Below are 27174 nucleotides of genomic sequence, written 5' to 3'. Positions count from 1 at the left end.
CTATCACCCATATCCGATTTAGTTCAACTTTCGTCCTCACATATATTTTGTTCCTTATGTACATATGTCACAGCTAAATTGATCGGTATGGCGTGAGGCTATGCGTCTGCGGGCGCGGCGGCGGGCGGCGCGGAGTCGGCGGGGATCGGCGGCGTGGGCGCTCGCGCCGCGGCCAGTGCGGCGGCGTGTCGGCGCGCCTTGAGGCGCAGGTCGGCGATGGAAGAGGAGCGACAGCGCGCCGCCAGCGCCGCTAAGCCGGCATACGGCGGGCATAACGCCGCTGCCGCCGCCGCCGCTGCTGCACTCGCGTACTGCGACAGTGAGTTATTACGAAGTGTTAGTTTATTTATTAAATTCAGTAATTGGAAGGTTTATACATGCAAAAACATGTATTTCATCTCACTGCATGTTTGCTTTATTCTACTAAGGAATAAGAAAATACAAACACTAGTCACTAAGAAGTCTACGAATGATCGATTTAGCAGTAGCAGGAAAATGCTGCTACGGGCTACGGCGTAGCAGGCGTAGCTTTGGTTAGGGTCGAACTTTTAAATAGATACTCGGCCCGTTTCCAACTTTATGATAAGTCAAATATTAGGTACGTCTAGATACGATATAGATTGGATATGTCAGTTTAAAAAGTGACGAGTAGTTTGAAGAAACGTTACTTATTGACACTAGTTTTGCATATTCAAGCGAAGAGGCAGATAAAGAAATTTTATGTTCGTTTTTGGCGCCAGGTATACCTGGTGTGCCGCAGCAGATAGCAGCGCCGAGTCGAAAGGCGCGAAGGCGGCGGGCGGCGGGTGCGGCGCGAGCGGCGGCATCGGCGGCGGCGGGCCCGGCGCGCGGGGCACCGCCGACAGCCGCGGCACCGACACGTACGGCGCCACGCGGCACGGCTCTAGCGGAGTGCCGCCTCCAGCTACTAGCAGCCCTATAGGAAAATTGGATTTCATATTAGCTTCTAGTCGGCAAATCTGATTCTATAACAGATAACTATTGGAGGGAGGAACAAGGTTGTTATTTAACTACACGTGCTAATATTGATATCGGGCTAACTAAAGAATCCAAATTTGAACTATGAGCGTAGCGAGTAGTTCGAAAAGTGGAATCTTGAGCGTGAGTTTTAAGACGCGGGGGTAAGTAAACAAACTTTTCTGCCAAATGAAACACAAAAATTTTCACCAACGCGAGGAAAATACTCACTGTAAAACATTAAAAATAAAATCCAAATAAACACTATTAAACATATTATCATTTAAAATCATCGCTTAAAAGTCAATTCCACCAGCCAACATGAGGAAGCAACTCAAAATTTACAATTTGTGAAAAATAAATTATCTCAACATTTACCTCATCCTCATCCTTTCCTACAAAACTAAAGATCTATTTTATACGTCTATTTAATTATGCTTCGTTAAGTTTTTCACGCGTATTATATTGCTTGAAGTATATTGAAGTTACAACGCCGACGACAAACTTGCATAAACTTTATAGGTAATGTGTTCAAGATCGTAGAAGCTAAGCTACGCTCGTAGACCCTCTACGAGACTACATTCACCGCTCGTCACTAAACGTAAAAACAATTTTACTACCCGTTACTCTATGTAAATCAGATTAAATAAAACTCTTATTGCACAAGTTCTAAAAACAAGTAATGGTTCAGGCGGACAGCTGGCATCCCCGCGATTGGCAGAGACAAATGACTGCAAATCCCACGATATCCTTTCCCGAACTTCACTTAATTAAATTGATATTTAAGTAAAGCATAATTTGCTCGTAAATTAAGTGAGAACGGTTGTTTATAGCCCGCCGGGCGAAGTATCAATTAATAAATTAACGCGGAACTGCCCGACTTAAGGAGCTGTTCGGGTCTCGCCTGAGCTAAAGGATTCATTAATTTAATTACTCTCACCTTACGCCTTTCTCTCTCTATTAGACTTCGGAGACGTGATTTTTATTACTCCCCAAGGCTTTGAAATCTGTTTTTCTTTTTATATTTTGTAATGTAATTGAACCAATGTTGCTTCTAGCGATTTTAAGGTGTTAAACACGCGGCCTAGGCACCAGGTATCGAAGTAGAACACGTATAGACAATATGCTTTGGCTCAGACTGTCGTAGCTAGGTGTGAGCTAGGTAGAACAATATGTCAGGGCGGGAGGCGGTACTGGGCGGGGTACGAAGCGCGCTCTAAATCATAACCTCTCCGGCCGCCGTCGGCATTATTAAAATGGATGCTCCCTGCGCGTATGAGTTATTTCCATATTTGACACCGAATTACTTTCGAGAAGTGCCGACATAAATACGAGCGGGTACGTCCAGCCTGCACCCCTCCTCGCGACCGCCGTGCATTTATTTGATTAACTCTGAGTTGTTTAATTTAATCGAGTTAGGTCGGCAGGGTTCTCGCTCGCGTTATTTCAAAGCGTTCGAAACATCTTTACAGCGGTTTGTGCGCAATAAAATATCCAGCCACCCTCCCGGGCGCGAATAACTTTACAGTTTTATGAACAGGGGAACAATTAGGCGTCGGTATTCTTTTATTCTTGCTGCGATTGTTTTTATGGCGAGGAGCGCGGAGATTCATGTCTTCGTTAAAAATGAATTTTTAATTTTATGAAGATTTACAGTTGTACTTGGTAATATTTATAATTTGTTACCTGCGCAACTGGGAAAGTCTTCATATTTCAGGGAATTATGTAAATAATTGTACCGTTAAAGTGAGTTTGAGTAAGAACTAGCTACATACTAAGTTAGCTTCTCTACTATAAAATTAATTAACACAGTCAGGGCCAAGAAGCCGACTGTGGGGTAAACTGTTCGTAGCGACTACGCGCTACATACGGCGAAACCGTGGCTACGCGCTACGAGCGTAACCCATAACACTTAGTGTGTTAAAAATAACTCCACCATAACCAACAAAGAAAATGCTGAGATAGGGATGGTAAACTAAGGGTCGGTTGCACCAAACTGTTCGTATCGTTAAAGAGTTCGCTAAATTTTTATGTATGGAAAGTTTCATAGTAAAGTGCCGGGGCGCGCCGGCTGACGTTGATCAGTCTGTCAAATGTGGTTGGTGCAACTGGCCCTAAAAACAACACATTTCTACAAGTTACTTAACAAATGTAAACTAAGCTGCTATTCTCGATTCTGTGATATTAGATATTATCGAGTAGCGAGAAATAAGCAAGTCAAGTCAATTACATTAGTAAAGTAAAACGTTTATCTAACACAATTTGATATCAAGTAAGCGCGGTTACAAATGATGTTCATCGAATGTCATTATCACACGTTTGCCGGCGGCGGCGGCGGCGCTGTAATCGATCACGACAACGGCGCCGCAAACGATTGCGCCAACAACATCGGGAATCTCCGCGCTCCATCAAAGGGGCACAACAAATAACCGTTTCATTTCACTTTACATGATTGTTCTCGTGTTAGGGGGGGCGGGGGGCACATAAGTTAATAAGACATTTAGCAGGGGACGGCGGGATTGCGTCCGAATGGCTCCCGCGGGGAATCATTTTATTCGATTCCGGAGAGCGGCTTTTTTCCGCTTTACGCTCCGTTTAGTGGTGCTCGCAATCTCGGGCGCGCGTCGCCTCCAGTTCGTCTCTGTGACGATATGAGCGGTGACAGCGCATTACCGCAGAAAGACAATTTGTGCCAAATTGATATTTTCTGCCCTACATGCGAGTGGGATGTGGGACAAATGATTCTTAGACGTTACTTTCCTTTTATAGGGTTTCCACAAGTATTCGGGATTCAATCGTGCTGAAATTTTACAAAGTGTTCAATATAATGTTACCTATCGCGCCCAACGTTGCCACTTGAAAAAACACGGGTACTTTTTGATCCATACAGTCACAAAACTTGTAGCCTTTCTCCCAAGATTATAAAATAGGTAGGTATGGAAAGCTGTTTGGTCGCTGTTATTTTCAAGCCAGGAAATGTTTGGTACGGTTGGCAATGTTGAGGAAGTTTATGGTACTTGATGTACCAAAGTTCTTATACCTAGTTTAATGAAAAATACTTAGGTACCATTCTTATTATGATCATCTTTGAGATGTGATCTGAATTTTTACTATACGTTAAAAACGTTTTAATGTAAGTAAATGCAATTACGTATCCAGTCAAAAATCTTGTTTAAATTCTAATAAAAATAAAAATATACAGACTAACATATCAAATAAAAAAAACGGATAAAATTATATTAAATACATGAAGCCGGTGCCCGTGGTTCGGCCAACTGCCCGCTACCGCATCGCCGATCGCTAAGTGCGATGTGCAATTCCCTGAATTTATCGCCTCGTGTGTTCGCTTCCCGCGATTTTTTGCCTCGCGCGGATTCCCTCGACCCGCCATTTTAATTATTCATCCGGCTGAGTTATGGTCGAATTAAAAAACTGTTAGAGTCGGACCGGCGCCGGCGGGGGTAATCGAGTTAGAGGAAGTCATGGAGAATACGTAATACGGTAGTGCAGTGTTTATTAAATCCTGGCTTTGGAATCACTCATGTAAACTACTTGTTAGTGCCGTGTTGCAGTACTTTGGTTTACATGGTAGGCAATGTAGGTATGGTACAGTCAGCAGCAGAAGTCGCTATACACTCCAGGTGCTCAAAGAGAGGTAAACGTTTAAACTGTCAAAAAGTTGTTGACTGTCATGGTAGCATTTACTTGTGAGCGCTCAACATGTCACAAATATCTTAACAGTCGCTATTCATTAATTTCTACACTTACAACAAATCATTGATACCTTAGCTGTCAAAAAACCATTGGTATCTAAGCGGTCAACGTGTCAAATATATCTGAACAATATGGAAAAATAGACGTTTAAAGCATACATGTATGGTCGTATATTGAATGAATAATAGCTATGCTAATTTCAGGTAAAGCGTTTTGACAATCATCGAAAGCAGTACAGTCTTGTCATCACATACATCTATCTCGCGTTTTGCCCTTCAACCATTGACAGAGGCCTGTCAGTCAGCTTACTGCAAACTATTCCTTTTATTTAATAGAATCATCAAAACGAATGAGTGACACTTAGAGAAAGCTAACTGAAGCCGAATTTAGAGCCAATTGTCAAGGCACGTTGTGGTCTTGTTACTAAGGCGTTTGCTTTTCAAAGCAGAGACCGCGGGTTCAAATCTCAGTCGGATGCACCTAGAGATTACAGCTTTTTTTTGGGTTTCATTTCTATTATTACTTAATTTGTGGTTTTATATTAATTTCGCATACGTTTATATGTTTTTTGAAGATATGTCACATGTAGAGTATGTACGACTTTCTAACAGGACGTTGTAGGTTTGAACCCGCAGTAAGCGTTCCTTAGATTACTCCTGTGCGGAATGCCATTTGATGTTTACTGCTAGGTTATACTGGTTATACTAATAATAAGTTCAAAGATATACAGTATGTATCAGAACGAAAGGCCAAGAAAGAGACCCATTAATGTTTAGGTCATACTGAACAATTTTACTATGGGACCAACCCCGAAAACGCGGAAAAATACTTGGAAGTTTCATACATTTTGCTGGTCTGATGTTGAAATTTTCTATGGGAGAGTAATTTTTTTTACGGGGTTTCGGGGTTGGTCCCATAGTAAAAGTTGCTCAGTATGACCTAAACATTAATGGGTCTCTTTCTTGGCCTTTCGTTCTGATACATACTGTATATAACTCCGTATACTCTATCCTCTCTGCTAAGTTGTAAAAACAAAATTCGTCATTCCTATGGTCAACAGTTAGCATATTACGTAGGTGTATATGCATGGCAGTGATGGTTTTAACGGCTAGCCTCTATTACAAAGCCATAAGGTTTACATGTCAGATTGGGACAGAGAACGTGTTAAGTTTCAATTCTATTATTTTCTCCTTCGTTCTTTGATCGATTCGGAGCATCGTATTTTAGTACTATATAGTATATTTTAGTACAATAAGCTGGCTAAATTAATATAGTAACATATAATATGCTCTACGATTTGGAAGAACGTCCGCCTATGACAGTTAAAATAAAAAACCTATCATTCTCGTAAAACCTACTTATTTATTGTCTAAGTTTGACACTTGACGATAAAATACTTCTTTAAGAAAGGAGGTGTCAATTCGTAGCTGCTACAGTATTTTTTTAAAAGTTAAACAGATAAAATGTTGATGCTTAGTTACCATTGAAATAACAACTGCTTAGCAACTGGTGGCACCCTGGCTGCTGACGTACGTGATTGGCAGTGCGTGTAGGTATTAATGACAGCAGCTTGAATTTGAGTGCTTAGTTACCACTGAGTTTGTAACCGTTATTGTCATTGTGATTAAATAAGGGTGTATGTGTTAAAGAAAAACTCAGAAGTTAAGATATATGTGACGAACTGAAAGCCTATGCTAAAATTACAACTTAGATGTCCTTATTTTTGTGACGATTGAAGTGTATATATTTTCTTGGACACCTTACCCGCTCAGGTATATCTGATGCTGACTGTATGGTAGGTAACTCGTAAGGTCTATTATGTAGGTAAATGGAATGCCTGTTGGTGAGTGGCGTACTATACGAAAAGGTCGTTGATTATGTTGCTAATTAAATTAAATTAAATTAAATTTCAGTGAAAACGGTCTTCTCAATTGAAAAACCAAAGATGAGTTACCTAATCTAGCATTTAAAATTACCAAATAATTATATTTTACACGCGTCTTACAAATTTAATTAAAATTTAATTGGAACCTGCAATAATATCTTAAACGTAGCAGTGTGTATTTAAATATTAGACTAGACTTTACTGTGTAAAATAATATTACAGGTGAACCATGCGATCACTATAGGAGCATTTCATAAGCTATGGATCGCGACACATTGGTGCCAGCGAATATTGAGTGGGCCCTGAAGCTTTTTAAAGACGGCCAAGAGGTGGGCAATTTGGCAGTTTTTGTTAGATGGGTCGGAGCCCAGTTAACTTTGGGAACCACTGCACAGCCACTGACCCTTCGCACGACTGACAACTGACAATTCATTCACGTTAGCACCATCTTGCACTATTTAGCATTTAGCGCAGCCACTCGCTCAAGCGGACTGGCACGATTAAGCACCGGTGCCAACTCGCCGAACTAGTTTGCCAGAATCATTTGCAATTTGTAGTTTTCGACTACATTAAACCATTAAACTCGGTATTTAGTTTGAGATGCATTGCACGGAGTTAAGTTAGAGGGAAGGGGGTTGGAAATGTCAAAGGCGAGGCTAACGTGAATTATTGTTGTGTATTTGCTACGTCGTGGATTGAATTTTGCTACGAATTAATATAAGATACCTAAGTGATACACGACGCACATTAAACACCTAGTCACTTTATTGCACTTTTAGTCATATGCCTTATGGGAATATAGTTCAGAGCCGGAAACCGCTACCAACTTTTAGTATGTTGTTGGGCATGGCATTGGGTCTCCAAAACTGCCGGGAGACAGCGGCGCCGGCCATCTACTTCAGCGGAATGACGTCATCAAAATGACTTCCGTTTCGTTGCGAATATTGCATATTGTACCCAAACTATGCATGGCACATAATTGTGTGGGGTATTGAATGAAAGCCAGTTAAATATGCTATATTTCATTTATACAGTGTGTATAAAAATATTCACCCGTTTAAGAGCTATTTGCAAAAGAATCAAAATGATGTAAAAAAATATTCAATTATTTGGGTTTTACAACCAAAACAAAAGTCGGACGTTAAAGCAATGTACTACAAAATTAAAGACAACGTCTGACGCCATACGTTGATATCAATCAAGTCAAAATTGGGCCAAATATGTGGAAATTATGCATCAAAATGTAGATATTTGCCCATACAAATGCATTAAAGTTAAAAAAGTCCAAATTGGTCATTTTCAGGATAATCCGCGTAAGCTTCTAGTATGTTATTAGCAATATGACCTGGGTCCTAAAACTGCCGGGAGACCATCTTTATTGTCCCCCAGTCATGAATAATGACGTCATACAAATAATCACTGCCGTATTTCGTAAAATGTAAATTATAGCTATACTATGAGTCACACATACATGTGTGATACATGTAAAGCTTGAACACGTCAAAACGTGGGCACACATTTTTGCTTATAAATTTTGTAAAGGGTGGTTAAATTTTATTTCTTTACTTAAATTAAAATCGCTATAGTATGAGGAACATATGATACCACAATAGTTGTCAATTGTATGATTCGTTTTCATGATAACGAGCTTTAAACAATAACGGAGCGAAATCACTTTGCACCAATAGCATTGGAAAAGTCGATTAGGCTAAGGAAACTTGTGAAAATGTTAATATATCGAGGATCGATTAGTTTTTGTGTTTTTGAAATGTTGCGGAGACGTCAATGAATGGAAAGACAACCAGAAAGCAGAAAAACACGAGATACAAATGAGAAAAAAAAAGAAACTAGGAACATACAGCGTTCTTACATAAAGACCGAAACCTAATTTTTCTTATGTTACAAAAAACGGACAAATATCTCAAATTTATGTACAAAAAGAGAAGTCAAGTTAGATTAAGAGCTAGCAAGAGCTTATCTGCTCCCAAAATAGTGGTGCTAAATGAAATTTGTATGCAAAATGTAGGATATTAAAACGTTTGATCATTTTTAACGTATTTGAGCGTGTTAGGTGTTAGACGATGGTTCTATAGAAATACATACTTCAAGCAATACACAAAATAAAAAGTTTGACTTCTATGAGTTGCTAATACATTCCCGAAGATTGCAAGATAAAAATAATGCTAAGTATCCCCATTATTTATGGTTGAGCCAGCTACTTGTGATTGCATCAAGCGATGCCGTTAATTGATTCGCATAAGGGACATTGACTATAGAAATATATGCAAGAAACATTTGCGAAAATGACCTAAACCTATTTTAAAGAAGCCACAGCTCACAGTTACTATTTTGGTAGCATTCATCGTGTTATCATTACACTATAACAGTGACGAAGGGGTATTAACATGATGGACATGCTGACAATGCCAAAAGGGTACTTTTGGGGGATGGTAATAAATGAAGGCGGATGGCAATGGACTGGGCCCATATCAATGAATATTTGAAAAAGACACCTGTTAAAGTTATATTATCAACTTATCCGCAAATAACTCTGGCTTGGACTACTTAAACATACAGTAATCATGTCGTGCAAAGTGCCTGTGTCCTGGTCATCACGAAGTCTGTGACATGTCAAATCCTGAGGCTGAAATGATAGTCTAGTATATTAGCATGATAAACTATAATATTTTCAATTATATTCAATATATATTTCGCTCCATTAGACCTTTATTTTCTATTTATTTGTAATTTTATGTGCCCACGTTTTGGCGTGTTCAAGCTTTAATGAAAGGTTATTAAATTTAGTATGATTCACCTAAACATTGTTTGTAAAAAAAATTTACGGTTTAAGAGCTAGAAACAAAGAAATACCACTTTTTATGGAAAAAGTAGATGTATATCAACTTTATAGCTAAACTAAAATCGTCAATAAAATTTTGCGTATAATATTTAAAAAACCAGTTATTTAACTATATATCACAATTAAAATTTTACATTTCCGACAAAAACTGTGGAAGTTCTGGAAAAAAAACTAAAGCGCCCCAACAATTCTACCTTAATGCGCTCATATTATGCAAAGAATAGTTCTAATCATCGAGTATTAAATGAATGAACGTTACATAAAATACATGAAAACGACATTTTCGAATGGAACCATAATTGATAAGTAAGCAAAATACTGTTTCTTTAAGTACCTAATCTCCTCCTTTCAAAGTCGGTTAAAATGTGGCTTTTGTGACCTGGACAAAGACAAATAAATTGACCTCACATTTATCAAAATCAGTTCAGTTGTTTCATGTAAAAAATACATAATTATATATTTAAGCCTCGATTAGCCTTGTACATACATACATACATACATCACTGGCTCAGTGACCCAAAGAGGATCTTGACCTCTGACACAAAAGAGCGTCACTCTGCCCTATTCTGCGCCATTTCGCGCCAGTTGGGTATTCTTATAAAAGTGGAATCTTGAGTGGTGCAAGGGTTTCAAGGCTGAGCTGAGAAGGCTGGCAGAATTTTCCCTCTGATCCTCCGAAATACAGGTCACCCCTCTGGTCTGCTAACATCTACGGCCTGAGGGTTTCAACGTTAGATGCCAAGCCACGCCAGGCCATAATAGTAAAGGTCTAATTATTGAATTTTAATTTATTGTCCGACTACGGCAGAATTTGCTATCTATGCGTGCATGTGTAGGTACCGTTTGCATGTAAGTACTGAACTGATTTTGATAAATTAGGTGTCAATTTATTTGTCTTTGTAGCCCAGGTCACAAAAGCTACATTTTAACCGACTTTGAAAGGAGATTAGGTACTTAAAGAAACAGTATTTTGCTTACTTATCTAGTAAATTATTATTTTTTTAATTATGGTTCCATTCGAAAATGTCGTGTTCATGTATTTTATGTAATGTTCATTCATTTAATACTCGATAATTAGAACTATTCTTTGCATAATATGAGCGCATTAAGGTAGAATTGTTGGGGCGCTTTAGTTTTTTTTCCACAACTTCCACAGTTTTTGTCGGAAATGTAAAACTGGTTTTTCAATTATTATACGTAAATTTTTATTGCCGATTTTAGTTTAGCTATAAAATTGATACATATCTACTTTTTCCATAAACAGTGGTATTTCGTTGTTTCTAGCTCTGAAACCGTACATTTTTTTTACAAACAATGTTTAGGTGAATTATAATACATTTAATAACCTTTCATTACATGTAACAAATGTGTATGTGAGACTCGTGGTATAGCTATAATTTACATTTTGCGAAATTCGGCAGTGATTATTTATATGACGTCATTATTTGTAACTGAGGAACAACAGAGATGGTCTCCCGGCAGTTTTAGAATCCAGGTCATATTGCTAATAACATACTAGAAGCTTATGCGGATTATCCTGAAAATGACCAATTTGGATTTTTTTAACTTTTATGCATTTGTATGGGCAAATATCTACATTTTGATGCATAATTTCCATATATTTGGTCCAATTTTTATTTTATTGATATCAGTGTATGGCTTGAGACGTCATCTTTAATGTTGTAGTACATTGCTTTATCGTCCGACTTTTGGTTTGGTTGTAAAACCCAAATAATCGAATATTTTTTTACGTAATTTTTATTTATTTGTAAATTTCTCTTAAACTGTTGCATATTTTGGTACACTTTGTATAAATAAAATAAAGTTTATTTAAATGGCTTTCATTTAATACCACACGTGTATGTGCTATGCATAGTTTGGGTGCAGTATGCAATATTCGCAACGAAGCGGGAGTCATTTTGATGACGTCATTCCGCTGAAGTAGATGGCCGGCGCTGCCGTCTCCCGGCAGTTTTGGAGACCCAATGCCATGCCCAACAACATACTAAAAGTTGGTAGCGGTTTCCGGCTCTGAACTATCTCTGCGACCGTTTCCCATAAGGCATGGCACTATTTGTTTTATTTATAGCTACAAAGCGTTTTCGTTCTGTAGCGGGAAAACAAAGTGACAGGCTAGAGAGTGTATAGTAGATAGACTAGCGGCGCGATTCGGGAAATGAATTAGACATTCACTAGATATGAAATAGTAACGATATGTGACGTTCCTCGGCAAAAGGTACCCTATGGCGGTTGGCGCTTACGCTATTATTAACGCCGCTCCAATATTATTGCGGCCATAAGGTACCTTTTGCCGTGGAACGTCACATATCGTTACTATTTCATATCTAGTGAATGTCTAATTCATTTCCCGAATCGCGCCTTAGATCTAGATAGCCGGTACTTAAGATCTACGGGCTACGGTGGCGTAGCAAGAGACTATATGACATGGATCTAGTAAAAATACTGTAACACAGTTTTATCTTTAAGTGGTTCGCTTTTTATGAGATTGATGAGTAAACATGAGTTGGAAATGAAATGCATCATCAAAAAGTATAATAAATGCACATACCTTTATGCATTTGGCTCTCATGTTTCCGACATTTGGCGCGTCGATTCTGAAACCACACCTGCGAACAAATACATATTTATGTCAAATGTATTTATGTTTATTATTATTATACGGGTATGGCCCTAAACAAACTTTTAAAATTTACCTTGATTTAGCATTACATACCTACTCGAAGTGCAACTCTACCTGTACATATAATTATATACTTACCTATTGTTGCTTGCGAGATGCAATGCACTTGCAAGGAAATATCAAATCAATATCAAATTATTCAATACTTATGTTAAACTATGAACTTGATATAAGAATTATGAGAGCTTCCTCCTAATATCAAATTAAGTTAATATTTTTGAAGCTGGAATGCGGCTAAGGTTCATGGCTGGTTCAGGGGACATATTATAAGGATTCGATTGAATTGTAGACGATTACAAACGTTGATTAAAGTTTTATCATTGATATCATCGAGATTTGTTCAAAATTTAATTCGAAAATGTAGGGTATCTTCTAAATTTTGTAAGAAACGAATATGAAGGAGTAGCAGTGGCGGCGCGTACATAAAAGCCGATTCCCATTGGCTTGCCTATTTTTGGACGTTTGAGCAGAGTTGTAAAGGAAATATGTAAGCCAAATTAGCCCCGGCTTGCCTATGGATATGTTTGACGCGCTGCCACTGAGGAGTAGTAGTAGTGGGTCTAGTCATTTCGTCGTGAAATCATCAGGCACGTTTTTATGTATTACCTATTTTTTAACCACCTGCAAAAAAGGAGTTGTATTGATACTTCAAATGTATATTTTCGATTAAGCCTACCTATGACATAGGCTGTAATCTGAGATGTCATTTGCAGTAATTGTGAAGCCAACCATTTAAATTTAGCCAAATTCGTAATCACTAGAACAAACAGCATTGCAATCTCAACCCGCCGTCGTAATTGTATTACGCCGAGTATACGATGCAGGTATATTTGTCACGCGAATGTCAACTGTATATGTGGGGAGTATGGTTAGTTTTTGATCGATACGGGGTGTGGTGCATGTACAGTGGGCAAATAGTGTAACCACATTAGTGCGAGGGCACGCGTCAGGCTCAGGCTGATTGGGTTGTGCTAGGGTTCGATCGATGAACATTTTATCAGTATCGAGATGTACATGTTTATTAGTACTGTTACAAATGTTACAATTGACTCGTTACTTTACAAATTTTGTCGTAGGTACGTTTTCCGTTACGTATGATTGAATTACCCAATATTAAGCTTATGTCCAGCTTACAACATTTGTTCTTCTCGTACTTACTAAAATAGTCTCATTGGCTTTCTCATTTCAATGAACGAAGTTGACTAACTTTCAAACTATTATAATTATTTTATTAATTAGGTTTAATCTTTAACTCTATAAGCAAATACCTTCTTAAGGCGAGGCAAACCTAGGCCGGGCCTATAATTTTGTGATATTTTCAGCTGTTTTTATTTAGTTACCGTTTAAAGTTTTAAACATTTACTATTACATTACAAAATGATTCGTACCCAAATATACGATTATAAAGTTCATTATCTTAACTATCAATTACCTCATTTGACCTCGGCATATCTTTCAGTTCATGAAAATATTACATACTTTCAGATTAAGAACAAATGCAACATACGAACAAAGCTTTTATAATTGACACCAGCGACCAAACATATTTGCGGCACAATATGTGACCGAGTGTACACACTGGTAAACAAAACAGTCGCGACCAATACGCTAACTAGGGGCGCATTCATTAGTGTTAGTGCTGATTACATTAGACGCTAAACGATAGACAAACAGAGAGTTGCGTGGGTTCACAGAGCTTTGGTTTTGACAGAGCTTATGTCTAGTATAAATTGATCTTTGGATCTGTAATAACTACGCAAAATTTGCAACGCTCTTGGTTCCTTCGGATAAGTTACGAAAAATATGTGAAACTACTTACAGATAACGTTGATGGAAATTTCATCTTAGCTAACGTAATAAAATATGTACAATATTGTTGTCTTAGATGTGTGGTGTGCGTGCTGCAAGTTAGATTGTTTGATCCCTCTAATACAAATGAAGCAAAATTTTTTAAATAATTCAAACAAGAAAATTATTTCCCGCTTCATGGTATTGCTCGTAAGTTTTAGGATAGTCCTACCATTTATACATAATAACAATTGACGACTGTGTTTTAATGTGTATAGGTATTAAATTAATATTAAGCAAAGCTACTCGCATGCCAAGTTATATGACTCATCGCTAATAAAAACCCGAATTAATGAACGGCTAGAAGAAATCGAGTTTAAATATCTACTAAGCATGAAAAAGGCTTATGATCGCATTTACGAGTAACTATTAAGTATACTGGAGTAACAACGCCATGCGTTTGATTTGTGAATAGCGACATGTTTTGTGTAAAACTTTTGCTACAGGATTTAATTTAATCAGGCTAATACGTGTGTCTGTCTGTACACTGAGGTGCTGAATGCTGAGACAAAGTCGTGGGAGGGATTAAACTAGAGCTACGAGTTGGTTTTCCTCAGTTAAGTCTCGTCTCGGTTACAGCTACAGGCCCATAGGCGTACCTACCCAGCATTTTTTAAAAGGGTGGGGCAGAAGTATGATTACGTGCCTTAATTGTTGCTAAATTTTTTTAGCTTCTCGTCAGACCACAGACCAGGGTGGGGCAAGTGCCCCCCACCGTGCGTACGCCTATGGCTACAGCGGGACGGATAACAAAGAAGAATATTAAATTCGCATTAAAATTGAGGAATTGTAAAAAAAACTCTTACACTGCCAGTTTAGTTTGATGATTTAAAATTAAAACTAAGTGCTTACTGAAAACGTTCACTGTTGGTTATATAATTCAAAAATTGCTAAATAATTTTGTCCCATGCTCTATCTATAAAAAAATCTTTTTGGAGTAGGTATGTTCCGTAGAAAAAGGTTGTTCGATATGGCCTGTCATGTCACTTCGCACAATATGGCTAGGGATGAAAGAAAAGCCCTGTACACAGGGTGTTAGGAACCAATATATCCTATATCACCATTATACCGGGTGTGGCCTGTAATATGAGCAAAAATTTTAACTGTAAGCTGTACTCCTCATACCGATAAACATTTGTTCAGCGACTTTTAAAAATAACTTGTGGTTTGATTTTTAATACACTTTAAAGTTTATACTAAGACGCAATGTATTGCAAATTTTGTTATGTTTAAGGCGTGACAAGCAACGTCAATCTCAATGATATGGTGGCGTGGCGATGGCGTCCATTGAAGATAATATTTATTTTGTATGAAAAATAGGGAGTCTAAATACTTCATCATTTTTAAAAGTTGTTGAACAAAAATGTCACCGTTTGAGGAGTACAATCTATGTTTTAATTATGCTCGTGTTACAGGCCACACCCGGTATATAGGGGCACTAATATTAGTGCAAGAACCAAATTATGCATAAGAAACAATAATATGTTTTATTTTAATAAACAACAACAAAATTAAAATTGTCATCAATAAATTAAATTATGTCACCCCTCTTAAGCAAGTCGGATTCTGTTAAGTCTGTGCGGAAAGAGAAGAGTCGTGGAATGTATGGTATGGGGCCCAATACATTCCACGACTCTTATCTTTCCGAACAAACTCCAAACATAAACATTGCAATCACAGTCACTCAGTGCAGATTGGGATCAGATTTCAATAAATCTCAGCCAATTGACAGTAGTGAAGACGCATGCCGGTCAGGGCGTTTATCCACTTATACCACTTAACGCGCGACTAATGCCGATATACGGCCGATAAAGATCACTTGTTGGACGCTCACAGCTAATTACATGCATTAGTAATAAGGGCGAGGGGCCGTATGGGTAATTAATATCGCATGTTATAATGTACCAAGTGCCCTTACACTGTAGTGATGTGATGTAGGTTATGACTTCATTTGGGGTGTGCATAACTGGGGTGGCGGAATAGCAAAAGTTTTTGTTAGAACGCTGTTTGTATGTCTAAATATTAAAGCTAAAGTTCAGCTGGTAAACAGTCGTTGGGATATCCCAATGGGTAATGGGATATAACTATTATCTATATTAGGCACACCCACTCTACTAGTTAACAATGTCACAAATGTTGACAACAGAATTTTTAGAGCACCGTACAAAACTTTGTTCACGGTGCTCTTATGGGATCACTTCGGTCTTACAAATCGGTTAAATGCGTTTTTCTCAAAGACCGTTTGATGTAAGTACCTGAAATTTGGAATAGTTATGGCAAGTACCATCACTAACACTGTGAATAAGTCGAAACTGCTTATTTACTTTTTTTTTCTCGCATGTGGAAATCATCAAGCTCGTGCGTCTTGTCGAACCATCATCAGATGACTTTAATTCTCGTGGCTGTTCTGTTCTAACGTCGGCTTCAGCCTTGTGTTTGACAGTGTTACCGTGTGTCTCATCATCATCAAACGACCGCTCTAGTTCTCCTAACTGATCTTGCTTGTAGTTTATTACCAAACATTTGAAACATTTGAAATTTATTACCAGACAGCTTCACAATATTATACCTGTACTCTCGCCTCGCTAAGTCCTACGGATCAGGATACGGAACGGATCAGGGTAGTGCGTCCCGTCGAATAACCGCAGCTCTTCTTGTTCTTTTAGCGCGAAGTTGGTACGTTTTGACAACGATATGTAATGTTATACGTTCAACATTGTTTGTTACCTACACTCTCGCCTCGCTAAGTCCTAGCCGCTGACTAGGCTCTCTCGAAGCTCTCTCGCATGAACACATCAGGGTAGTGCGCCTCGTCGAGTGACCGCAGCTCTTCTAGTTGTTTTAGCGTGAAGTTGGTATGTTTGATAATGATATTATTATGGAATGTTATACGTTCAACTTTGTTTGTTACCTGCACTCTCGCCTCGCTAAGTCCTAGCCGCTGACTAAGCTCTTCTCGCATGAACGCATCAGGGTAGTGCGTCTCGTCGAATAACCGCTCCAACTCTCCTAGTTGTTCTAGAGTGAAGTTTGTGCGAGACCGCCGCTGCTTGCCGCCGCCATTGCTGATTGAGTTCGATGATTTGTCGGATACATCTGTAGAAAAAGGAAAGAAAAAACATTTTTACGTTTTTAACAAATAAACTATACCATTTTATTTAATAGGTATTCTACTGCCAGTGCCTTGTCAAGTCGAAGTTTAAATATGCCTACATACCTACTTACTAGAAAATAGTAAATATAAAAATTTATGTTGTTATTACAAAATACAATTACAAGCGGTCTGTCTAGTCTGCTTATTCTTACTTTGGAAAATTATTATTGACACAAAATCATTAAGATTGACTAGGTATTTGATAATGTAGATTCGAACAATTAATTTTTTGCACAAAGCGCTATAAAAGAGCGACGTCCGTCCCCTACATACGGCAATGTGTTAACATTATTAAAAACACTTTAAATCAGTATTCCAACTCCCCCGGGCTTTATATCTCGGGGGTAGTTTACCCCTCTTGATGTTTCTTATGAGTGCCGTTTCGTTTTATCTTAAATCGGGATAAATTTAATAAAGGTTACCTTTGAGCTCTTTATTGCTTATGTCTGTATCTAATAAAATAAGTGTATAAAATTTATATTGATTGCAAATGAATAAATATTATATACAGGCTGGTTAAAAAATAACTGCATTCCCGTTGCCAGGGAGGTTTTGGGATTATACTGAGCAACTTTTACAATGGGACCAATACCGAAATCGCGAAAAAAAAAATTTGCTGTTTCATACATTTTGGCTGGTTCATTTTCTAGGGGAGGGAAATTTTGTTATTCGCGATTTCGGGGTTTTTTGCTCAGTATATTCCCAAAACCTCCCTGATAACAGGAACGCAGTTATTTTTTAGCCACCGTGTTCGGAGTTCGGAAGAGGCCATTGGAAAAAAAAAAACATTTTAGCAGCCGTGCATGTAGATAAGTAAAAAATTATGTGAGCTCTGCGAGCGAGAGGTGGTGTCAGTGATGTAAAATTGTAAAGTTTCGAATGCCCCTCGGCTCCCTTTTCTTAAAACAGACAAACGTTAATACACTGACTTGCCTAACTAAGAAGTCGCCGTTGAGGATACGTCTGGGTAGAAAGAGCAAAAACGCGACGCGCTCAATAGCCCACATATTTACATAAACGAATGAGAATCGATTGGGCCAAGTGACACCTCGATCGTGCGTCTCACTAAGCGGGCCCTCGCCAAGCATCAATAAATCCCTGTAAGCAGTCCCGAGTCCCGAGCAAGGGGACATGGCTTTAAAGACGGTGACGAACGAGCGATACGTTTAGCAGTCGTTTAGAGTAATTTAGCAAATTGGGAAGCTCTCCTTTTTATACGGCAATTATGTAAATGGAGGGATTATCCAAGTGTGGGCGGTGCCGGGCCACACCCTCTCCCCTTTCGGCCCCGGGGCCATCCGAGCTCCTTAGACGCCTAACGACCTGAACGGTGATTAATTATCGAACGGTACGGAATACCCCCGTGATTTATTTGATAGAGAAGTCTGGATATCCATTAACGAGTTATTCATTTGTTGTGCTAATCTGTGTGATGATAGAACTTAATTTGATTTGCTTTTGAAATGTTACCGTCATTATAGCCAACTTTGCCCGCTTTTTTTTAAGGAACACGATTTTTTCAATAAAATTATATCACATCATATGTTTTGTTTTGCTCAGCACGTTTATAGTGATCAATCGCATCAGTTTTATAGAAAAAAAAAAAATTTAAATCACGTTTTTACCCACTTTTTTGGCGTTTTAGAGGGCGGGCAAAGATATCCGAGGTTTGAGTCAACATTGCCCACGTCAATTTGGTGTTCAAATACAGCTCGTATGATGATGATGTCTAAGGATCATTTAAAAGTTTTGGGCAATCCTACCGTTCCCTGTTAATAACTGGGCAATGTTGCCTACCCGGTTTTGGCCATTTCCATACAAGACTCACCTAAGCATTTTACAAAGGCTAGGGTTGTCACTTTAGAGAAAACCTATTACAATAGTTTGATGGCCTAAAATATGAGTTTTGCTGTATTTTTCGTGCGTTAAAGGGATAAAACATCTAAATAAAGAATAATAAGACCAATCAAATACAGTATTTATTTATAAACTTACTATAGTGTAAAAACATAACCTTCTTTTACTTGCTAAGTTGGGTAAATTTGTCAAAAGTGACAACCCTATAGTTTGTTTTTTTTAGCATTAGAAATAAGGTAAGTAAACAATCTTGATGTGTCTTTTAATTGAAAAACACATTTTAAAAATAAGTCACGGCTAATATGTAACAATTCTGAATCTATTACGATCATTTATATTCTCCTGCTTTCATAAGTAATAGATTTTGATTTTTAAAAAGCGTTTTTCAATTATAAGACATGTCAAGATCGCTTACCTTCTTGCAAGTTCTTTCTAATGCTAAAAAAAACGAACTATAAGCTGTTTTTGGTGGTGGGCAATGTTGGCACCCATAGGTCTGTAAATTACCGGATTACATTGCCCACTGTCAAAACTTTTGTGTCTTTAGGCCTTTTTAGATTAAACCTCAATGGACATATTCTATGCTTCATGTTTCTAAACTGAAACCCGGAAATATTTGTCAAAGGGTTCTCAATTTTTTTCTACTTGCATTTATTTTTCATCAATTTTTTGCCCGCCGAAATATACTCTATACCTATTTGACAACTCGCTGAAAATTCCCAAGTCAAGTTGTGCACATGTTTGGTTATATAGGTTTGTCACAAATTTAACCTATTTCCTGCTAAAAATAGCAGGGTGGCCATTAGTGTTTTAAATTTTTCTACATTAACGAATTTGTTTAAAATTGTCGTTTTGGGCAAAGTTTCCCCTGGTGGCAAAGTTGGCTATATTGACGGTACGGGTTGTTGAAGTTTTCTTATTTTTGAAAAGTTATTTGCTAGGTAAGGAGAAACGAATAGTTTTAGGGCTCCGTACTAAATGGCAAAAGATCTCTGTGATACTGGAGGAAAAGTCAGCAATAAAATAAAAGCGTGTTATCAATAAAAATAATTTTGACAGTAGGTTGTTTTACACTCTAAATTAATCAAATTTTAACGCCCTACGCAAAAAGACCTACGTATGTGTAGGTACGTAAATTGTATTTTGGCAAAGTATTAGATGAAAATTTTGATTTTTTTCCTAATTTTCGATGATAAATACCTATTTAATAAAGTTCTTTTAGTTTTGATTTGTAATATTATGTTTAACAGTTAGTATTTTCTTCGAGTTGACGTTGGGTTTTCCCATTTGTGTTTCACTCGGTGGCAAAGTACCTACATGTTTGACCTCCTCGAGCTCAAGGTTTCATTTTCGAATTTTGGAATCTCTCGCTTGCTACTGTGTATGTAAATACTTATCTCGAGGGACACCCGGTAATCAAAATCTTAAAATAACGAAAGTAATCCGTTGAGCGAATTTAATTGTAATCCACAATCCGTAGGTAGGTAAAAGTATACTGCGCAGCATAAGAAATTTTCATTAAAAAAATATATTTCAGGGCGATCAAACTTCGAGACGGCGGCCGACGCTGCCGTGTTGTGCCACTCGTGCCGTGCCGACGGCAATGACGCGCCTACGGGATCATCCCTACATCCCTACGGGTCAAGAAAATGTGACATGTTAGAGGGACTTACGTCACTTTAACTTCAATCAGCAAGCGATTTTTTATTCGATTTAAAGTTAAATAACGAATTTTTGGAACGATAGTCGTTTTTATTCGTTTAATTTTCTTTCCTGGAGTCAGACCAAGAAAAATCTGCAGCGGCACAGAATAAATAATAGTACTAGGTACAGAAAACTCACTCCCTAACAAAACGCGTCTGTTACGATCAGTACAGATATGGCCGCTAGGTGGCGATAGCGCCACGCGCGGCTTATGACAAACCCCAAAATTGGGGCCGAACGGATGTACTTTTAGCTACCTGTAGCAAAGCGACGAAATCGCGGAGTGAGCCACGCCTGGCAGCGGATTTGATTGCCCGCGCAGTGCAAGTGTTATTTTAAACGTCAAACTTCTATAAAATTATGACGTACAAAATCACACTTGCACTGCGTGGGCTATCAAATCCGCTGCAGTCTTTTCTTGGTCCGACTCTAATCGATTTTGCATTATAAAATTACTAATGTGTATTTCGTTTAATCAAAAATGTTTTGAAAAAATGTTAAAATCTATATTTTCTTTTATTCATCGTCTTTCTTAGGCTAGGGTTTTTATAATATGAATATAAAAGCACAATATAAAAACACTTACAAAACAATATTAAAAAAATACATACAAACACATTATAAAAAACCTTAATAATTAAGGTACCTCTACCTAGGTATTATTAATTAATACTTAGGTACCTTGATTAGAATTGCCGATTTCGTTGGAAACATAATTGCCAAAAATGTGACGTCACACCAGGGAAGCGGTTTGTCAAATGTGACCAAGTGTGACAAGGAGGGGGGAGGGGTCAAAACCTAGAAAAATTCTTGGAAAAAACGTAATTAATGGAGGACCCTTAATTTAATTACTCGTATATGCATGCTTTGTGCTTACATGTTTATATCCTTCGCGTGGCAAACGTTACACTGAGCGGAAGAGAAAACGTCTTCTACTATAGTTCGTTTTTTTTTAGCATTAGAAATAAGGTAAACAATCTTGACATGTCTTTTAATTGGAAAACACATTTTAAAAATAAGTTACGCCAAATACGTAACAATTATGAATCTAATACTATCATTTTATATTCTTCTGCTTTCTTAAGTAAAAGTTACTGATTTTTAAAAAGCGTTTTTCAACTAAAAGATATGTCAAGATCGCTTACCTTCTTTCAAGTTCTTTCTAATGCTAAAAAAAACGATCTGTTATAGTAAGAGAAAGAACGATTAAACGATTACATCACATTACAGTTCAATCTGTAAGTTATACCCGGGTAAGACCGGATTATCTTTCGGCGAGTTGGAAGCTAGGACGTCACAAAAAACTATATTACTTATTTCTCACTAGTTTAGGAGTAGGTAGGCAAAGTTGAATTAATTATTTTTTTTTCAAGAGACCAATGGCAAGAGGAGCGGGATTAAATAGCATCACACATTGTATCGCTCTTAGAGAATATAACCAAACGGAGTGGTCATTAACAGGCGTTCCCCTCTGTCGAAAATAGGCGGCCAATGGTCAACCACATGTACGGACTGACGTTTATCTGACATGACGTACCTATACATTTGATGTGCCCCTCCCCCGTAAAAAACGGCAGACTATTTTGTACCGAAAATTTGTACATGGCGTCTCCGTTGGTTATATCCTCTGTATCGCTAGTGATGTAAAATAACTACTATTTTGGAAGCAAATTGCGATCATACAATCTTACCCTCCATCCGATCTTACCCGGGTATACATAAATAGGTATTCTAGAAAGGTAATTTCCAATTTTCCATATTCACTTTGGAACTGTGTGCCACGTAGGACGTAGGGTTCCAAAGAAAACATCTATATTCATTATATGTAAATATCTAAACAAAACCTCCATTATCAAGACGTTAAAAGTGCATATTTAAATAATACATTTTTAAGCACATTGGCCGCTCCATATCTAGATCTGATGGCGGATACTGTACAGCTATGTAGCTACGAGTAGAGCGTGTCTGAAGCTAAACCAGGCGTGGCTCACTCCGCGGTTTCGTCGCTTTGCTACAGATAGCTAAAAGTACATCCGTTCGACCCCAATTTTGGGGTTTGCCATAAGCCGCGCGTGACGCTGTCGCCACCTAGCGGCCATATCTGTGCTGATCGTGACAGACGCGTTTTGTTAGAGAGTGAGTCTTCTGTACCTAGTACATACTATTATTTATTCTGTGGCTAAACTCACCATGTTTGTGGTCGTCTTCATCCTCCCGTTTACATGGCGCGGGAACGGGCGACAGTAACCAATTCCTAGGCCGCTTCGGCGCTGGCGCCTCCAACGCCGTAATATCCACCTCTTCATCCGCGTCCTCCGGCTCCCCGGGCTCCGGCGGCGGTGCCGGCGCTTCGCCCCCCTCCAGCGACTTGCTGACGAAGTCCGCCAGCCGCTCCATCACCATTACTGAACACGCGCGCCCGCTCGCGCCACGCTGAACAAACTACGCTTCAAGAGGCGGCGCTACGCCCACATCAGCTTTCACCCGACATATCAACCCATTAAGACCCCTACAGTTTGTAAATAGGGTGTATTTTGTTGTGTTAGGGCGCGAGGGCGTGTAGCGAAGCCCCGCCTGCCGCGCGCAGGCGCTGTGGGCCGCGGCCGGGAGTCTGGAGCCCCGGCGAAGCGTAATGCACGCCTACATTATCGTTATATTGACAATGAATTTTTGATGCAAGTCCTTCCCGGTGGTGTTGTGAGAATTTAAAATTAAGTAACGAAATTCGAGCCGGTGAGTTGAAGATTTGTGTGCGTTTAATTAATATATTCTCCTATTGAAATGAAAACTGATAGGTAAATTCCAAAGAATTATTTTATTGTTAAAGCTATCTAAAACTAATATGTATACTAAACTTGCCTTTGGTTATAAACACTTATAAAAATAAGAGTATAAGTAATAATTAAAATTATTAGGATTCAAAGTCAGATGCCACAAATAAATGAATTGGGTTACAGCATCTTATATAGTTAATCCAATCCAAGCAACGGTCACAATAATAAATATCACAATTAATTTATGCGGTAGGTAGAAAGTTTTGTCAAAACAATAAATCGGTAAAATAAAAACATAGGAATGGAATTACACTTTCAGTTTTTGAATATGTAACAATTATTATTTTTACTTTTAATAATAATTATCACAGGTTAATAATTATCTAGGACGAAGACATACCTTATATTGCAAGCTTTTATATAGGTGTATTACCTACTTACCTAATTTAATACCTACATAAAAAAATAAGTAGATACTTTACAAGGAATTTGCCATTTAGTAAATGTCGTCGGATAAATATTTTTTTGAATTAAAACAAACTTAAATTATATGTTCATTTTAGATGAATAGAAGACCGCAAAAAAGGCAAACAACTTGGAACTTAGCAGTAACAGGCGCGGCATACCTGCTTGAAGTAGAAGTTATTAGTAAACGGGTCAGCTTTGGTTTGCATACGCGCTCCTCTATTATATTTAGCAGTGCTATATTCCGTGCACAAAAATGAAGGCCGATTATATGTTCAATACGTCTAGCTAACAGCAGCAGTCACTCCGAAGCCGAGCCGGAACTTATTATTAGGGTGGTTGAGCAACGCCGATATTTCGCAAGCCAGCTTGGCCTGCTTGCCGCCCAGGGCGCGCTGCAGCGTCACGCCGACTAGGCCGTCCGAGTCGGCCGAGCCTCGGACCGTCCACTCGTCCGCGCGCCATTCGTAGGCCAGGGTTGCTACCGCACGGCGAAATGCAAAGCCAACCTGAGGAGAAATACCTTTCTATTAAGAACTTATTCTGCTCCGGGTTTGATGTATTTTTTCCCTTTTCTAGGAGATAGATAATTTATATCGCTACTGGGGCTAGGCTAGCTAAATGTTCCATAAACATACAGTCACTTCGACAACGTGTACCTACGTTATACGTGTTAATCATCCTCGATGGTGAGGTGCGGTGCAATGCCTTTCACGTAGCACAGATCCTAGCGGCGCCTGTCCAGGGTGGCGCTAGCTTCGTTTTCCGTAGTCGTCCAATGTCACTTATACAACTTACAACGAACAGTTACGTGCATAGCACAGATCCAAGCCACGACTGCTCAGGGTAACTTACCCGCTAGCTTAATGACCTATCTAGTCTCATTTCAAATAAATAAGTAGTAACCTCAAACATCCCCGCGACGGTGAGGTGCGGCGCGATGGCTTGCGCATAACATAGGTCCAAGCCACGACTACCCAGGGTAGCGCTAGCTGAATACTGCTTTGTCATATAGCGTGCCGCGGCTGATGCTGAGCTCAGCTCCGTCGCTTGTACGCGGGATACGAACTCGGCCCCCAGTGATATTCTATCCGTTATCGCCTGTAACATAAGCATAGCAGCACATGGACCATGAACCACCTAGTTCGATGGTATAACGGTCGTTTAAGATAAATGAAGCGCATCGAACTGTTGAGCTACGAACGGGATTAAACATTAGTTGGGGTATATTTAAAAAAAAGTGTTCGTTACGCTCATTACATTAAGCCTTATTATTTTTTTTTAATTCAACCAAAATTTATTACATTAAGCCTTATTAAGCTACTGATTTGATACTCGTATCGATTGCTGAGGAAGTGAGCAATATGATCACTTTGGATTTGATTTGCTTTATAGGTGGCTATTAGGTATATTAAAACTCTGGATCCTTTAAAAGTGTTTTGGGAAATGCATGATTTAGTTTCTATAATTAGCTGTCATACATAAGTCACCGCAATCATTGCGGTTAATTTAAATCTTATGTACACAACAATTACTCTATAATATATCTCAAAAAGATAAAACTAACCTGAAGAAAATGTAGAGCAATGAAATCCTTATTGACAGCAATCACAGAAGCCGTGCAATTGGTAAAATAGGCGTCAAAAATGCTTTCAAAGCTGTAAATCTCGCGGTCAGCGATTTGCACAACCACTGAGGCCCGAGTACTGTCGGAGGGCCCGACCCGAGCCTCGCAGCTCATCTGTCCGCCTGGCGCCGCCTCCATTACAAAGTAAGGCAGGTTTGACGGTTTGCTTTTGTCCATGTAGGAAAGTAGAAGCTTGTAACCACCCGGCGATACTGAACTGAAGGCCATAGAGTGACCGAGCATCCAATTTTCATTATTATCCTGCGGATATTTGTATTGTTGACAGTAAGTTGCCGTTAATGATCTAAGTGTTTACATAATTGTATCTGTATTAATTTGGTAATAATAGTATACCGTCCCATAGAAAATTTGAAATTCGCGCCCTTTTCTACTGACAAGATTTGCTTGACCAAATATAGGTATACATACTTGTAGTGGTCGGTACAGTCAGCCAAGAAAGTGTTTACGACTTTTCGACTCTATCAATCAGATCGATAGAGTCGAAAAGTGGTAAACCACTTTCTTGGTTGCCCGTACCAAGTACTAAACTGTAGTCTGTAAGGCCCACTTGCACCTTCTCACTAACCCGGGGTTAACCGGTTAAACCTGGAGTTACCATGGTTACCAGTTCAATTTGACACTGGGTCAATGGTTTAACCGGTTAACCCCGGGTTAGTGGAATGGTGCAAGTGGCGCTAAGTGGAATACTATGGATGAAACTATAATAAAGTATGGACAGTAAATAATAAACCTACCTATTGGTTTATCCAATATGCACCTAGTTTTGTCGAAAGGCTTCTCTTCACGTTGGGCCAACGCCAACGCCAACGAGGGACGCATTTATGCGTTAGAGGGAGCAAGTGATATTGCTATCTCATTCTACCGCATGGCTGCGTCCCTCGTTGGCGTTGGCGTTGGCCCAACGTGAAGAGGAGCCTTTAAACTTCAGTAGGATTTTCCAACAAAAGGGAATTCTTGTACTACCTACTATGATTATCATGTTGATGATCACCTGTTTAACACAGAGAGAAGCGCCCTCAAAGCACTGGGGTATCCTGTAGCGAGCTGCGCTGTGGATGTATCTGAGTAAACCCGGGTTGGTTGCACCCGAGGGCAGCCCGCTAGGGTCGCCTTGCGTCTGGTTACGAGAACCGGATACACCAGCCCCGGTTTTCCCACGGTTTGCGACAGAACACGTCGGCACTGGCGGCGGACAAACCCTACGCTTCTCTTCCACAGGCTCACACGCACCACGCCTTGGGGAATTATCACTGGAATTAGGATTACTGCTCGCATAAACAGCTTCAAAGAAACCTCGCTTGATCAAATCCGACAAGGTTGTGGACTGGGAATCACTTTTGAACATTATTTTATTTAAATCGTAGAAAAATAATCAAAATTTGTTGCAAACTTTGTTGACAGTGACAATGATGACTTTTATATTTTAAAATACGAATATTACAGTCATATCAATAACAAGACTTATGAAACATTAATTTATGTTTGTTTATTACTTAACTAATAAAAAACCAAAAGAGAATAAATAAATAAGTACTGAAACGAAACTTGATCATTCTCAACTCGAACGGAAATGTATGAAAGTGGCG

At 38.8% G+C, this 27174-nt stretch overlaps 2 protein-coding genes across 2 annotated transcripts; both read right to left on the bottom strand.

Moving 5' to 3' along the window:
- On the bottom strand, positions 1-23213 carry LOC134680213 (short stature homeobox protein 2-like). The gene is made up of 6 exons (XM_063539299.1): positions 22891-23213; positions 16898-17082; positions 12003-12064; positions 2173-2192; positions 747-919; positions 1-311 (listed from the first exon to the last, which is right to left on the bottom strand). Exons 1-6 carry the CDS (start codon positions 23102-23104, stop codon positions 99-101), a joined length of 867 nt encoding a protein of 288 aa, XP_063395369.1. The 5' UTR covers positions 23105-23213; the 3' UTR covers positions 1-98.
- A 1011-nt stretch (positions 23214-24224) lies between these two features.
- On the bottom strand, positions 24225-26961 carry LOC134680454 (mitochondrial import receptor subunit TOM40 homolog 1-like). The gene is made up of 4 exons (XM_063539586.1): positions 26580-26961; positions 25508-25828; positions 24847-25041; positions 24225-24449 (listed from the first exon to the last, which is right to left on the bottom strand). The coding sequence occupies exons 1-4, from the start codon at positions 26931-26933 to the stop codon at positions 24225-24227; spliced, it is 1095 nt and encodes a 364-aa protein (XP_063395656.1). The 5' UTR covers positions 26934-26961.
- Positions 26962-27174: the final 213 nt, after the last annotated feature.

This window comes from Cydia fagiglandana, chromosome 3, assembly GCF_963556715.1.
Source record: "Cydia fagiglandana chromosome 3, ilCydFagi1.1, whole genome shotgun sequence".
In the NCBI taxonomy this organism is placed as follows: domain Eukaryota; kingdom Metazoa; phylum Arthropoda; class Insecta; order Lepidoptera; family Tortricidae; genus Cydia; species Cydia fagiglandana.
The sequence above is the reverse complement of the archived record's forward strand: the minus strand, read 5'-3'. Positions and strand labels throughout refer to the sequence as shown.